Source organism: Cydia splendana, chromosome 25 (assembly GCF_910591565.1).
Source record: "Cydia splendana chromosome 25, ilCydSple1.2, whole genome shotgun sequence".
Lineage (NCBI taxonomy): Eukaryota > Metazoa > Arthropoda > Insecta > Lepidoptera > Tortricidae > Cydia > Cydia splendana.
In genome coordinates, this window is record NC_085984.1 from 5,192,745 (window position 1) to 5,209,012 (window position 16,268).

Below are 16,268 nucleotides of genomic sequence, written 5' to 3' on the forward strand. Positions count from 1 at the left end.
TTGTTTGCTTGCTAGATATCTTCTATTATCTTTATTATAATATAATAATTATATTAATACAGAATTTCAGCAGGAAAAATTTCAGGATTTTTTTACAGGAAAAAAAAATATTGATTTTTTTTTTCCTGTAAAAAAATCAGATCCCTTTGCAAAAATATGAATGGTTTCCGAAATTTTTCAAAGTAAAATTTCGTAAAACTGGAAACTTTCCGACATGTGTCGACTTGTTAGCGATTGACCATATTGTCATAATAACTTCATATAGTTTACCCTTATTTCACAAATAAGGGTAAACTAATCAATGTACTGAAAGCACCGGTCATTGACACCTAGACATTGATTGTATAATAGGGTATTTACTACTAGTCAAATCAGTTACTTTTTTAGAACTGTCAAAACGATTTGCTAATGTGGAATTTATATGAAACATTACATCGTGACGTCACGGTCAATTCACCTACTTTTTATATTTCTATCCGATTTATTAAATAGAACTTGTGTTTAAAAATAACTCCTATCTGTGTTTTTCTAGTAATTATCTGGTGCTTTATTTTATGTAAGTATGGTGTAAAATAATTTATTTTAAATACAGTATAATACGCCTATTATGTTGTCAAAGATGGAACCTTGAAACTTGAAATTTGTAATTAATATAACGCCTTACTTATACTTAGGTACTTCAACTGTTATAAAGTTAGAACTGAGGAAGAATTTTAAGAAAATTATACCTAATGGGTTTAAAAGTAAAGTTTAAAAAAATTTAACGCGGGCGATTTAGGTACTATAGTTTTAAGTACCGTAGACCGGGGGACTTTGGAAAATTTGCGGTTACTTTGATAGATTTAAAACGGCCATAGAATTACCATTATTCATTATTTACTGAATATGTTCTTGTAACTAGTTAGATTACTATATATTCATATTCACCTACTGTAAAAAATCTCGTATAAATATATATTATGGCTTAAAAACTAGAATTTTAATGTCGCCCCTGCATTTGAAAGTCATCCCGGTCAATGGTACCTACCTACTTATCCCTAAATTTCATTAACCATTTTTACATCATAATCAATGCTTATCATATGTTTTTATGACCTTGATATTTCAGAAAAATTCGCAAGATCTATATGTTTTCGTAAGAATAGTTATTTGTTTTACAAGGGGGCAAAGTTGTTGTTTAACCACTCGTGCATTGATACGTGAGCAAGCGAAAGATTCCAAAATTGAGCGTACGTAGCGAGTGGTTCGAAAAATGGAATCTTGAGCGTTGCGAGGGTTTCAAAGCACGAGGTTAAACAAAATTTTCCCCCGAGTGAAACACTAAATTTTTCACCACACCAACCCAACGCAAATATTAAATGTAAAATATCAAACGAAATCAAACCAAATCAAATTCAATGGAATGTTATTAAATATTTATCATCCAAAATCATCATTTAAAAGTCAATTCTACCAGCAAACATAAGAAAACAACTCAAAATTTGCATTTGATCACTTTGCCTCACATGTGAATAAAAGGCAACTTTGCTATCAGTATGTATGCAAAGTAAGCCTTTGTGAGCTGGTGTGGTGAACAATATTTTCAAGATTTTTGTACGTTTTGTACGAGAGACATCTCTCTCTGTCTACTCTTTGAATTTCCCCTTTATCATTACACATTCGCGATCTCCCCTCCCACTCGCACTGCCCAAAATTCCCCGCCATCTCTCTCGCACACTTGCACTTATGACCCGACATCTCGCTCTAATGAGTCTCTCACTTTTTGTTGTACAATTGCTTCGACTTTTTGAACTTTTTCGGCGTTTTAAAGGAAAGTTGCCTATTGTCTTTGGTTTATATGAATATTGATGACATTTTAAGTGTGTGTGTTGTGTAGACATACACGCACACATAAATGTGACCTTGACAAACATCAAAATTTTGAGTACCTAGTGTTCCGTATATAATTCGATGTATATTATACATAGCTACGCCCCTACGTTAGAATTTTTGCGTTTTTTGATTATTGCAAAAATTAGGAGAGAAAAACAGATTTCATACAATTTTTTAAATGCTCCTAACTCTAATAATAATTAAAAATTTAAAAATAAAATATATCGATGAATAATGTTAATAACCAGAGACGAAAAAGGGACTACCTTTGTATGAAGATCGGCCACTATCCTCTTATAGGAGGAAGCATGATCTAATAGTCTTACTAACTACAGGGGACCTAGCCAAGGTGCCAATCTTTTGCGCTACGACAACGAAACGCTATCTGTCTCTCTATCGCACTAATATGGAAGAGTGATAGAGAGGCAGAAAGCGTTTCGTTGTCATAGTGCAAATAATCGCCACCTTGGTTGGGCCCCCAGAAATTTTTGAAGGTTTTGTACGGGAAACCAATTTGCGCGATGACCATTTCTTCCGTCGCAACTCGCAAGCTCACGCGGCGCGCCATATCTTTCGTTTCCTTCTAATTCACTGACTTTACGCCCCCTTGACTGACACTATAAACTTTATTGCATTTGTCTAAAATCGTCACAAAAATCTAAGCCCCCGTACCACGTCGCCCCCATACCACGGTATCGCCGCACTCTCGGACTGTTATTATTAATGCCAGTTATAGCTCCCGAGTAACGAGATACATAAGGTGGCTGTGGCGTCAGATTATTGAGGGTTTTTCATTTTTTAATATGTCGGTTTCTTAGTAGGCCAATTCGCCAGTAACTGGCCACCGGCCAATAACTGGCCACCCTAAATTTAAAACGAATTCTATTCGCCTATAAACAGAATTAATTTTAGTATAAGGTGGCTAGTTATTGAAGGCTGGCCAGTTATTAAAACCTTATACTACAATGAATTATGTTTTTAGGTGAATAGAATTATTTTTAGTTTAGGGTGGCCAGTTACTAACAGGTGGCCAGTTACTGATGAATTACCCTACTGTATATTTTAGGCTTTTTATCGCTAATAGCTTCGAAACGGGGATTGAAAGTTTGAAACGGTATACGTCCAACACAAGCAAACCCAATTACATAATTTTTAATACCGTATAATGGGGTGAGTAGGGATTACGAGCGCAGTTGGGTTATGAATGGGGTGAGGAGGGATGGTAGGCGGGTGAGATGGTATTTTTATACCACAGTTATCACATTGTTACGTAAATACTTTATTCTCTTGAGAAGTCAAGCTATTGTAATATTGTGTCAATTCTAGCAACTGTCCCATCTGACTCAATTCCTATCCCCCTCTAAGCCCGACTACGGGGTGAGTTGGGATTTCCTACTATTTTGTGTTTACCGTTGAATCTATGAAATGAAACGACAGATTATCATTGAAAAACTACAGACAGACTACCGGAACACTTTTCAAGTACCTATATTAAATCAACGTGCCACATATAAATATAAACTTTTATTGAAGTTTGAACTTCGGATTTGTCCCAACTCACCCCATTTTACGGTACCTACATATAGATACACTATGTATCTACATAGATACACGTGTGTATTGTGTCATAACCATTCAGGGAATGCTGTGAAGATGGAGATGCTACTACTAGCTACAGTGGATTATGTGACGTTTTGTTTGCATGCGGAAAGTTGCGGGAAGTTTCCGAAAAGTTAGAAAAATTCTCGGAAATTGCGGAAAAATAGCGAAAGGAAACTTTCCTTTGTTTATTACCATTTTAAAATACATTCGCCAATTACCATATTAGCCTGAGTTTTTTTAGGCATCAGATTTGGAAAAAAATCTAGTACTTAGATATATTGTTCATTTTAGGTTATTTATTAAAGCTTTATCATTTTTTTCTACAAAATATTGTACTATTTGGCACTGCTAGTTTATAATGGGTTAAAATAGTTGTTATAAAGTCAAATATTTTTTTTGTAAATAAATATGGTTGGCTGTAAAGTCGGTTTACGGACGACAATTTTAGGTGATAACGTCATAAGAAAACATTACCATTACATTACCTAACGTTACCATGGCGATCTGTCCACAACGTTACCATGGAGATCCGTCCACAACGTGACACTTTTTCGTGCATGCTACCGGTGTTCAGTTCATCGATTTATAAGACGTTATCACGTCAAAAGCTTTTTTGTAAAGTAAATTATGAATTTACATGGGGCATGTCCATATTACGCGCGCTCGCGTCGTGTGTGGTCGCTCCACTTCGGGTACATTTTACACGTTTTCCGATCGCCGCATTCCAAGTAGAAAACCTATTACAACTGCCACGCACCAATATATAACTATTGCTTAAGTAACATAGTAAGTACCTAGTTAAAACAAAGTTTTGGGTTATGCTTAGGTACCTTTTTCAGAAATAAATATTGAAAACCTGATTCTTTCACATCTGTACGTTCTTGGGCTCATTCTACTCAGAATCGACAGCATTCTCCATCCCACCATTAAAAAAGATGTCCCAAAATGTCCGTTCCATTACGTCACGTTTTAGTATGAAAAAAAAATTCACTTGTATGTGCGTGACGTAGTGGAATGTATAATTTTCATACAAATTTTTGGGACATTTTATTTTACTTGAATATGCTAGTGATTCTGAGTTGAAAGAACCCAAAAACACCGGGATCTGTGAGAATCGGGTTTTCTATATTTATTTCTGAAAACGCCCACCTACCTGACCTACTACCTTACTACTTGCTTTGCTATTTATGTGTAATTATTTCTAATTTAGGGAAAAAAATGGTCATTTCTGGTATCAAAGTGGTCCATATATTTAATTCAGAGTAACAAAAAAAGTGAAAAATTAAACTACAACTTTTTGGGTTTTAGGTTCTGAGATAGAATAAAGTAAGTAATAAAATACTTATTTGTACCTATTTTTTCCGACCTTGCCGTATTTCAGTGATGAAATCGAAAATAGAAATTTCGTTATCTGCCTCTCTATCTTTCAAATATCTTGCATATCTCCCTTATAAGAGAGGGAGCAAGAAAACGAAATTTCGATTTTCGCGGCAGGCCCTCTGTTAAAACTGATACCTACATGTAGGGCATGCAGTACCGGTTCCGGTACCAAGAATTTCATTTCCCGGTTCTGGGCATGGCTGGAACCGGGATTCCCGGTTCTTCCCGGTTCTCAATGCATATTAAGATTATACTTAAGAAATTGTTTGTGTTAGTGTACAATCTTTATGAATGACTTATTTTCATATAAATTATTACATACGTATTGATAAATGACTTATTTTATCAAAAAATCTAGCATTCCAACCTATTTTACGAAACCAACCTGCACACGGCCCTCTACAGTTTGAGACTTTGCCTATGCTCGCTCACATTTTTGTAAATCTTCCGCTACGCCCCTTTGGAAATTCCCAATACCTAATCACTACAAGTCAATATTATTGCACGCGCTTTCATCGCAAAACCTTGGCTATAGGCTAGAGCCACCAGCCCTGCGAATCGCTGGTTTACCTCCGCCTGATGGGCATGGCATTACGAGTTACACGGGAGGCCCCGTAGTCGATGCACTCAGCACTATGACCCGACCACGGATTTTTTTCATATAAAACCAACTTCCTAGAAAGAAAGATGAATATTCGAATATACCTAATATCCTACTTACTCGAGCCAAAACGTAATATCGATTGGAATACCTACTTTACCAGGTTAATTTGTCGGGTTATTTGGGTCCCCCGTTTCATAGCAACATTATTAAATGTGATTTAATGTCCCGAGCTAAAGTACTAGTATTAAAATGGGAATAAATACGCATATTGATGAGAACCGGGAAGTACCGGTACCGGGTCTTCAGTACCGGTTCTTTCGTCACAATGAAATTCCCGGGAATTCCCGGGAATTTGAGAACCGGGAATTCCCGGGAGCATGCCCTACCTACATGTAGTAACGGCTAAATACATATTGATTTAAACTTAACCGCACGTCTTACTTTTTCTTATAAAACATGAAAATATACAGTTTTTTATTAGATAAATTTTCATGATTTGCCAAATCGAGTCAAAAAAAACTTAGCACCCCTGCATCATATTATACCGGGTGTGGCCTGTAACACGAGCAAATAATTTAAACATAGATTGTACTCCTCAAACGGTGACATTTTTGTTCAATATTTTTTTAAAATTATGAAGTCTTTTTACTTCCTATTTTTCATACCAAATAAAAATTAAACTGTAACAGGCTGTACTCCTCATACTGGCCAACATTTTTTCAGCGTAATATTTAAATCTTTCGCGTTTTGAATAAAAATTTACTCACGTTTATAGACGAGTCTATCGCGAATTTATCAGAAACGTCGGTAAATAAAGGTAATAATATAAATTCGCGATAGACCCGTCTATATGTGATCAAAACGTGAAAGTTTAAAATATTACGCTGAACAAATGTTGGTCATTATGAGGAGTACAGCCTACAGTTTAATTTTTTGCTCATGTTACAGGCCCCACCCGGTATGTACTTGTTTTGTTTGTAGGGTGCTAAGTTTTCCTGACTGTACCTTACCGGCGCCATAGAAGCATTACCAAGTAAATTAAAAAAAGTACCAAACACACGGAAGGAAATAAGTGAAATAAAAACACAAGCAAACCCGCTACAGTTTCCAAATTATCACCATCTTACAACCGCCGATGTTTGCCGAACGCTCACGATGTTTGACGAAAACCCCGATGTGCTGGAAAAAAATGCGGTCAACAACACTCTTTTGTGGTTGAATTAAGGTTCAATTTCGTTTGCCTCAAGTGTAACATTTGGTATACGAGTAACGAGCATGATCGGGTTAAAATCTATGTACAATATTGACTTTTTCTTACAACGGAAACCAACTTGTAAATGCAGTTGGAATACGTACAAATCGTTAAGGAATTTCAGTTGATTATCTGAAAATGTATGTTTGTAAATTGCATATCACGAGTATAAAATTAAAAATGCAGGCGGCATTTTAAATAGTTGGTAACAAATGTATGAGATTTGGTGTTGGTGGATGGTAAATTAAAGTTTGTTTTAAAAGTACTAAGGTTAAATATTGTTTTGAACAATAATTGAGCATTGTTCTAGTGTTTATTGTAATTAGAACAATGAGGAGTGTGTGGAGAAGTTATTTAACGTCAAATATGTCGGTCATGACTTGAATGTTTATGATTGACTAGGGCAGTTCTGTAAAATGCATCCATTTGCGCTCGCAGTACCTAAAGGCCTGTCCAGACGAGAACAATATTTCGCCAATATGATTAAATTGTCCGATCAAATCAGGTGGTGCGGATGCAAACGCCAAGTTGGCCACTTTCACCTATTTTAAATTTAGGGTGATATTTGAGCGCTCTAAATTTAAGAAATGCCCAAACGCGAATACTAGCGTCACAAATTGGTATTCTTGCGTCTGCACCCCATTTCATCGGTAATATCGATCATAATCGGCAGTTGAATTTGGCGAGCCAAATTGGCGTTTGCGACCGCACGGCCTGATTTGATCGGACAATTTAATCAGATTGGCGAAAAATTGTCCCCGTCTGGACACGCCTTAAGAGAGTTTTTGGGAGCCTAGCCAAGACACCAATCATACATCGTATACGTCAAACTAAAAGAAAAAAATGTATCTAAATATGTAAATAAATAATGAACTCAACTCTATGATGATGATGATGATGATGATGATGTCCTCCCAGACGTATCCGTCGACGGCGACATCCTGACAAAAAAAAACTCAACTCTATAGCCAAGGTATGACATGTTCAGATTGTTCAAGCATTCTGTACAGTCAGCAGCAGAAGTTGCTAAGCGGCCGAGGTATTCAAAATGATCTTGACGCGACTCTATTATTAAGAGAATAAGAGCGCGTCAAGGTAATTTTGAAAACCTCACCCGCTTAGCAACTTCTGCTGCTGACTGTACGTACCTACCCTATACCTATACATATAACTATCAAAAAAAAAAAAACATTTAATTACATACAAGATAATATATACCATGGTACTAAACGAAATTAATAACTAGCTTAAATTTAAAATAGGCCCTAGAGGCATTGTACCAAGGATGCTGGCGGCATTTCCTCGCTGTATCGCAATGCTGATACTACCAAATATTTTTGATCGAACTTAGCAAAAGAGAATCCGGCCTGATAAGTCTTTCATCTTATTTTTAAACAAAAACATAAGAATCCTAAAAAATACTATGTCCAATTTAAAAGTTGTTTTAAGACCAAGAAAAGTCTGCAACGATTTTAATAGCCCAGGCAGTGCAAGTGTTATTTATACGTCATAAATTAACAGAAGTTTGACGTTTAAAATAACACTTGCACTGCGTGGGCTATCAAAACTGCGCTGCAGACTTTTCAAACTGTTTTACGTTTATTTTTGTACAAAAATATTTAACCCTCCAACTGCTACCAGGTTAATTTTAGCGCACTTACTATCATAAATGTGTCCCGCTGACAGATTCACTTACCTACTGCCAGAATGTATAAATATGTATGAAATATGTATATTTAGGTATAAAGCATCGATATTAATGTGTCACAATATTTTGTATGAAAAAATATTTTCCAGTGCGTCACGTTCATACAAATAAATAAAAAAATCATACAAAAATGTGATGATCTGAAAAGGAAATCTTGGGACACATTTTTTCATGTAGGTATGAGGCGTGAATGTACAAATGGTTCTGAGTAAAACGAGTCCAAGAAGTCAATATTTTGAAGACATGAGAAATGTACTTTTTTTTGGAAAACGCTTAATTACGCGAGTGACCCTTTATAGGTAAAGTACATTTTAATATGTCTGAATATTAAACAAGTAACTTTGTTAAATTATGTATGTATGTATCGTAACGTCGGAATTACTAAGCAGATTTTAATAAATGAGGTGTCAATCGATTAATTTATATGGCTCGGATGACCCACATTTTTAACTTACGACCAAAAGGAGGCTTTCTACGTAAAATACCTACGACCGGTTTTTTTACTTTTACTTGTTTAAATTTAACCCTCTTTCCTCCAGTACCGTAAACTGGGGTTACTTTGATTCGTGGGGTAACCCTTATCATTGATTTTTGAGGAACAGGCAGTTGATTATTGAACGCGAACTTAAAAAAATTATGATTTGGTTGGCGACCTTAGCTGAAATACATGACAAAAGTGTTCAGAAACCTACTCCTTATAGTTTAAAAAGCGATGATCAAGGTTACCCCATGAATCAAAGTAACCCCAGTTTACGGTAGTATGGTAATTTTAGCGCACTTTACTATGATAAATGTGTCCCGTTGACAGATTTACTTACTGACTGCATCCCGATTCGAACTTTAAGATACGTCAATTAACAGATCTAGAAACGATATGGATTAGATGTGTCAGTGTAAAAAGTGACGTTTTTGTTTGAAGAAACGTCACATTTGACATACAGATCGTTTCTAAATCTATTAACAGACGTATCTTAAAGTTCGAATCGGGCCGTGCGTGTATAATATATTCACGATAGAGTGGTCAGACTGTATAAATATAGATGTAAATATGTTCAAAGTGGTAACGGGTTATCAAAAAGTTATACCGGTCGACCATATAGCTAAATGAATGGACATTGACATTATAATATGGACACCTTTGTATAATAAAACAGCTTTTAAAAGATAAGAAACTTATATTGTTCGTTTCAACTAAAATTAAAATTACATGATGGTCAAATTGCTATGGGATGACAGACGTTTTCCAAGTGTTGTCACATTCAAATTAAATGAATAATGTGGCCAGCTTAAGACCTACTTTTCTATACAAACTGTGTGTTAAAAATGAACTTATGTTTAATATTATTGAACACCTTATTTATATGAAACGATTTTTATGTAGTTGTCGTTTTTAAGGTGCCGTACCCAAAGGGTAAAAACGGGACCCTATTACTAAGACTCCGCTGTCTGTCTGTCGAACCGTGATGGCTAGGCAGTTGCAATTTTCACAGATGATGTATTTAAATTCTGTTGCCGCTATAACAACAAATACTAAAAAGTACGGAACCCTTGGAACGCGAGTCCGACTCGCACTTGGCCGGTTTTTCATTATTATTTGGTGAATAGATAGAGTTCCCTATTATGTGCAATATAAGCGCAACCGTACCTATGTTCTAAAAAACCGGTCAAGTGCGAGTCGGACTCGCGTTCCAAGGGTTCCAAACATTACTCAATTTTTAACAATGTATTTTTTTATGTGGAACGTGAATGAAATGTCTTTAAAAAAGCCGTAGGTAAGGGTCGGATCAAAAACTAAGTAATTAAGTCCGACTCACGCTTGACTGCACATTTCCAATAGGTGTTCCTGTCATATGTAAAGAATTATTTTGTGTATTTTTTTCAAATTTTTAGGATCAGTAGTTTCGAAGATAGAGGGGGGGGGGGGGGGAATAGTCGGACAGACAGACACACGAGTGATCCTATAAGGGTTCGGTTTTTTCCTTTTGAGGTACGGATAGCAATGCACTCACGAGAACTTTCCAAAGTTGCGAAACTTTCCACATGAGAATTTCTCGGTATAAACTTCTGAGAATGTTCTCGAGAACGAGAATTTATTTATTTATCGTAGTTTATACCATGAATATTCACGATAGTTTAGGTGTAGTCCTTACCCCCAGAAAATTCCGACTTTTGGTCTATTGCCGCTTCCGGTCAGAAAAATGTATGACAGCCCGGCCAAACGGTCAGACCTAGGTGGGGGGTGCTCGACCAAATGTCATAGAGGAACCCTGGTAGTTTTTGACATCGCAATTTTTTTTTCAATATGGCCGACTTTTTTTTAATTTTTTCAAGTTTGTCCTAGCGCGCTGAAATTTTGGTCACGGAATCTCGGGGTCCCCTAGATAGGTACCTACGAAAAAATTTTTTTTGGAAAAATGCTACAATTGCGGGAAAACTGGCCACTTTTATTTTGTATGGCAACTTTTAAACGGTGCGTGATAGGTGGGGGGTGCTCGACCAAATGTCATAGAGGGCCCCGAGACAAAACAAACTGCATTAAAAAAAAACAAAATGCCCAACTTTCTTTTTAATTGTTTCAAGTTGATCCGAGCGCGCTGAGATTTGGCATGGCGGGAGATAGAGGCCTCTAGATAGGTACCTATGAAAAAAAATTTTTTTTGAAAAAATCCAAGACGGTGTAACAATAATTTCCATGTTGCAGGAATGTTCTGAGAACATTCTCGAGAACGTTTCCGCTTTTGGGAATGTTCTGCAATTTGTACATTGCTAGGTACGGAACCCTAAAAATGATCCCCTGAGTTACGAAACTCAAAGGAAAATTACATAGATACATACATTTGTTTTGTTTCAAATTGGGATTTCTTGTTTATTCCTTCCAGAATGAGGAACACTTCTAAAATACCAAATTGTATTCGATTTGATTGAGACGATTCGATTTTTTTAATAATAATATAATTGTTCCGATAGTCTTGTCAGCGAACGGTCTCATAGCGAAGAGTCTCGACCAACACCTAGAGAGACTCTCGCTGGGTGGTTGGATCAAGGGTCAGATGCAGAAGGGGGTTAATTTTGGACACGGCGCGTATAGTACGTCGGTTCCTCACTCTACGGCCCTGACCACCGGCAGCTTGGGCCCTGCCCCGCTGCCGGCGGCAGCCTAGGTTAGGTTATTCATTCATTCATTCATTCATTCATATTAATAATATTTAAAAAAATCAAATGGGCTCATTCAATAAAATAAATGTATATTTATTTTTATAGCTACTTTACACAGTTTCAGTACGTTTTAAATGGCCGTTTCAGCTTCACTTACCGCACATTTAGTTAAGCTCACGTGCTAAGAGATATATTAAGTACGCGATAACGGCCGACAGACAGACAGACAGACGATAATTAATGCTTAGGGACAGGAGCTGTCCGCGGCCGTGGTAAAATATGAATTATAAATACTTGCTAGTTGTCTGAACACTTTTCTAGTTCGTTTTTTTAGCATTAGAAAAAAGATAAACAATACAAAAAGCGGTGGTGGCCTAGCGGTAAGAGCGTGCGACTTTCAATCCGGAGGTCGCGGGTTCAAACCCCGGTTCGTACTCGTACCAATGAGTTTTTCAGAACTTATGTACGAAATATCATTTAATATTTACCAGTTGCTTTTCGGTGAAGGAAAACATCGTGAGGAAACCGGACTAATCCCAATAAGGCCTAGTTTCCCCTCTGGGTTGGAAGGTCAGATGGCAATCGCTTTCGTAAAAACTAGTGCCTACGTCAATTCTTGGGATTAGTTGTCAAGCGGACCCCAGGCTCCCATGAACCATGGCAAAAATGCCGGGATAACGCGAGGAAGAAGAGTTATGTGAACACTTTTACAGTTCGGTTTTGTAGCATTAGAAATAAAGGTAAACAATCTTGACGTGTCTTTTCGATTGAAAAACACTCTTGAAAAATAAGTCACGGCAAATATGTAACAATTTATGAATCATATACGATTATTTACATTCTTTTGCTTTCATAAGTAAGGTAAACGTACTAGTGCTCAACATGCTAATGCCCAATACTTATACGAATATTCCGTTCAGCTCATACCGAACCGAATATTCGGCCACATATTTGCAGTTGGGCTAAAACTGCCTAAAACGCTGAAGGCAAGTTCATTCAGGTCCGTGGTCTTTACTCATAACTTGATTTTGACCCTTCTCCCGATTGACCGGGAATGTTTATGAAAAGAAACGGAAACGTCTCATACCTGATCGCGAAGTGCATCCGCGCTAACTAGCGGACACCCTTAAAAAAATTTGCTTATTCGGTAAATATTCGGCAATTCGAACACTTCGAATCGAACTATCCGGTCGAATACGAACATTGAAACATATGCCAAATATGTCGAATACCGAATAATTACCGAATATTCGGCTCATCTCTAGTCTATAGGGTAGGTATAATATTCAAAACTGCAGTCAGGGTATTTATTTATGTAGAAGGGAAACTTTCATTTTAAGTGTCAGTCATATGGATCGTTTTTCGAAGTCAAAAATGTACCTAGAGTTTTGCCTTGATATAAGTACGTACCTAAATTACATTCCGTCGCTGCCTTGCAGTAAACTGTACAAATAAATGACAGTAACTTAAACTAACGCCAAATCAAAACTACGCTACACAGTTAATTTTAACCCCAAAACATTACACGGTTAAATATTATGAAATATGGCGGCACCCGCTAATTGGTGGGCAATTAAAGATGTCCCCGGTGACATATGGTTAGACGCGTATTTTCGTCCGACGTGCGCCATTGGCGGCTTGAATAATAGGGTATTTGACTACTAGTCAAATCAGTTTTTTAGAATTCCGTACCCAAACGGGACCCTATTACTAACAGCCCGTTCACACAGGGTGTCCGTTTTACTGTTCCGTTTTATCGTATACGTTTTTTTTCATTGATGGCGTATGGAGTTGTATGAGCGACTTCACATATGACACAGTATTCAGTATACAGTAAAAAATAACGGTCCGTAAAATTGTGACATTCCGTTTTGTCATCGAATACTGGATGAACGGAATACGTATCCGTCATGTATCCGTACGTTTTTACTGGATATAAACTGTGTGTGGTGTGGGGGGCGGGGGGAGCGGTGCAGCTAGACAAACAAGTTTGTACATGCACGCATTGTCTATTTTGCATTCATTAAAGAACGCGTGCTTTTGTTGCGACCAACCATGTCAATCAAGGAATGGGATAACTTAATAGACAAGGAATTGTTAATTAGTTTAATGGAACAGAGACCAGTTCTTTGGGACAAGACGCTAGATAAATACAAAGACAAGACTGCTAGTACTGCAAGTTGGCGCGAAATATGCGTTATTTTAAACAAAGATTTTGAGGATATGGAACAAAAACAAAGACAAGAGTTCGGTAAGTTTTCGTTTTATATTTGAATTGAGGTATATTCTAGATAGATTGGTCCTGCCATGAAACCGACCCAGCTTCGGACATAAAATAGTTCATAAATTCTGTTCGAACTGAATTAGCAGCATTACCACCTCGTGTCCTTCTCTCATTAGGTAGGTTTTCGAGTTGAACTTCTTCAGATACGCTATTATCACTGTTTGAGATTAAACCCTCCTCATCCCTGATAAAGTTGTGTAGAACAGTACATGCCTTAACGATCCATATAGCTGTTGTTTTATCAGTGTCTAAAGGTCGATGGAATATTCTCCACTTATTAGCTAAGATACCGAAAACACATTCAACGTATCTCCTAGCTCTAGTCAAGCGATAGTTGAATATTCGCTTATTTTTGTCCAGGTGCGTCCCGCCAAACGGCCTAAGTAAATTTTCATGTAATCCGAAACCTTCGTCTCCAATGATCACATATGGAACTCTCAACTCTGAGTTTGTTGATAATGGGCATGGTGCTGGTATTTGTAAACTGCCGTCTAGCATCATTTTCCAAAATGTTGTCTCCTTGAATATTGATGAATCACATTCTTTCCCATAAGATCCAACACTAACGTATACGAAGCGATAGTCAGAGTCTACGATCGCTAATAATACGATGGAAAAAAATCCTTGTAATTCATATACATTGAACCGCTATTTTGTGGTTTTTTAAGTCTGACATGTTTTCCATCTGCTGCACCGAGACAGTGTGGAAAATTTGCTCTTTTGTATAATCCATCTGCTATCTGTTTCCACTCATCGACTGATGCAGGAAGTCGCATATATACAGCACTCAAATTATTCCATATGCATCTTGAAACGTCTTTTATAATGTTGCTAACGGTCGATACACCAACACGATAGGTGTAATGAAGATCTTTAAATGAACATCCGGATGCTACATATCTGAAAAAAAAATTTTTTTGTTTCAGGAAAATATGTTATAAAAAAGTGGAGACAGATTAGAGATGCTTGGGTGAGAACGTTAAAAGATAAAAAGAATTGCAAGACATCTGGTTCTGCTGTCTCAAAGATAAAGCCGTACAAATATCATCATCAGATGTTATTTTTAAAAAATATTATTGAGCCTGGTGAAACGCACGAAAGTGCCTGTGCTGAAAAAACTGATGAGGTTAACACCACGGCAGTAAACAAAAATAATAAAACAAACGGAGATGACGGTGACGAGATTGAACATATTCGCAATGACACTCAAACAAAATCCCCCCCGACAAAACGAAGAGCACCAACAAAAAGATTAAATGAATTAGATGCTAAAATGATGGCCTACATAGACCACCAGATAAAACCCAAGAACATTGAACCGGATGATCGTAATCTCTTATTCTTCAAAGGTATTTTGCCGTCCTTGGCTGTGCTAAATGATGATGAAATTCTAGAATTTCAGTCTGGAGTTATTAAACTATTGCAAGATATTAAAAGAAGGAAAGTTAACCCGTCAACCAATTGGTCATCTCCATATACGCAAGCATCTAGTGCTAGTAATCACCAAACACAAGGGCATTTTACCCAAGCATCTGGTGCTATTAATCACCAAACACAAGGGTATTTTACCCAAGCATCTGGTGCTATTAATCACCAAACACAAGGGTATTATACCCAAGCATCTGGTGCTAGTAACCAAATACAAATTTTACAAGACCAGATTATAGTGTATAGTGATAGTACACCATCACCATCAGTACAATCTACGTGCAGTGATGAGAACACGCTAGATATGTCTGGGTTTTAATATTGTAAACGTTTGAGTAAAAATAAAAAGTACTTACCTTAAAAATATTGCTAGTTTTTCTTCAGGGCAGATACTTTTCCTCCAATTAGTGTCTTGCTTTTTTAAATCCTTTTCCAGTAGTATAAGAAGATGATCAAAAGAAGACATCGACATACGAAAGTAATTAAAAAATTTTGAGTCGTCTCCCCGCAACTGACTCATGAGTAAACTGTAAGCACCTGCTCTACCTCTTTGCACCAAGAGTGGATGCTGCCAATAACGCCGATTGTACCGTCTCCGCTGGCGATAGTACCAATACAACACGACAACGTCCATCCTGGTAGACTAGCGGTGGTATACTGACGTGTCCGTAATTACGGAGACTACGTATGTGTGAACGGGCTCTCAGTTAATGCCGGATACGTTGAACGTTATACGGTGCCTATGTGTGAACAAAGCATATTTTTTTGTTGTATCCGTTAAAACGTGTACCGTAAATACGGATACTCTGTGTGAACGGGCTGTAAGACTCCACTGTCCGTCTGTCCGTCTGTCCGTCTGTCCGTCTGTCCGTCTGTCCGTCTGTCCGTCTGTCCGTCTGTCCGTCTGTCCGTCTGTCCGTCTGTCCGTCTGTCCGTCTGTCCGTCTGTCCGTCTGTCCGTCTGTCCGTCTGTCCGTCTGTCC

General features: G+C 37.3%; 1 protein-coding gene across 1 annotated transcript; it reads left to right on the plus strand.

Annotated features, from left to right (window-relative positions):
• The first annotated feature begins 13,542 nt into the window (after window positions 1-13,542).
• LOC134802698 (uncharacterized) lies at window positions 13,543-15,716 on the plus strand. The gene is made up of 2 exons (XM_063775342.1): window positions 13,543-13,825; window positions 14,785-15,716. Exons 1-2 carry the CDS (start codon window positions 13,630-13,632, stop codon window positions 15,603-15,605), a joined length of 1,017 nt encoding a protein of 338 aa, XP_063631412.1. The 5' UTR covers window positions 13,543-13,629; the 3' UTR covers window positions 15,606-15,716.
• The last annotated feature ends 552 nt before the right edge of the window (window positions 15,717-16,268 follow it).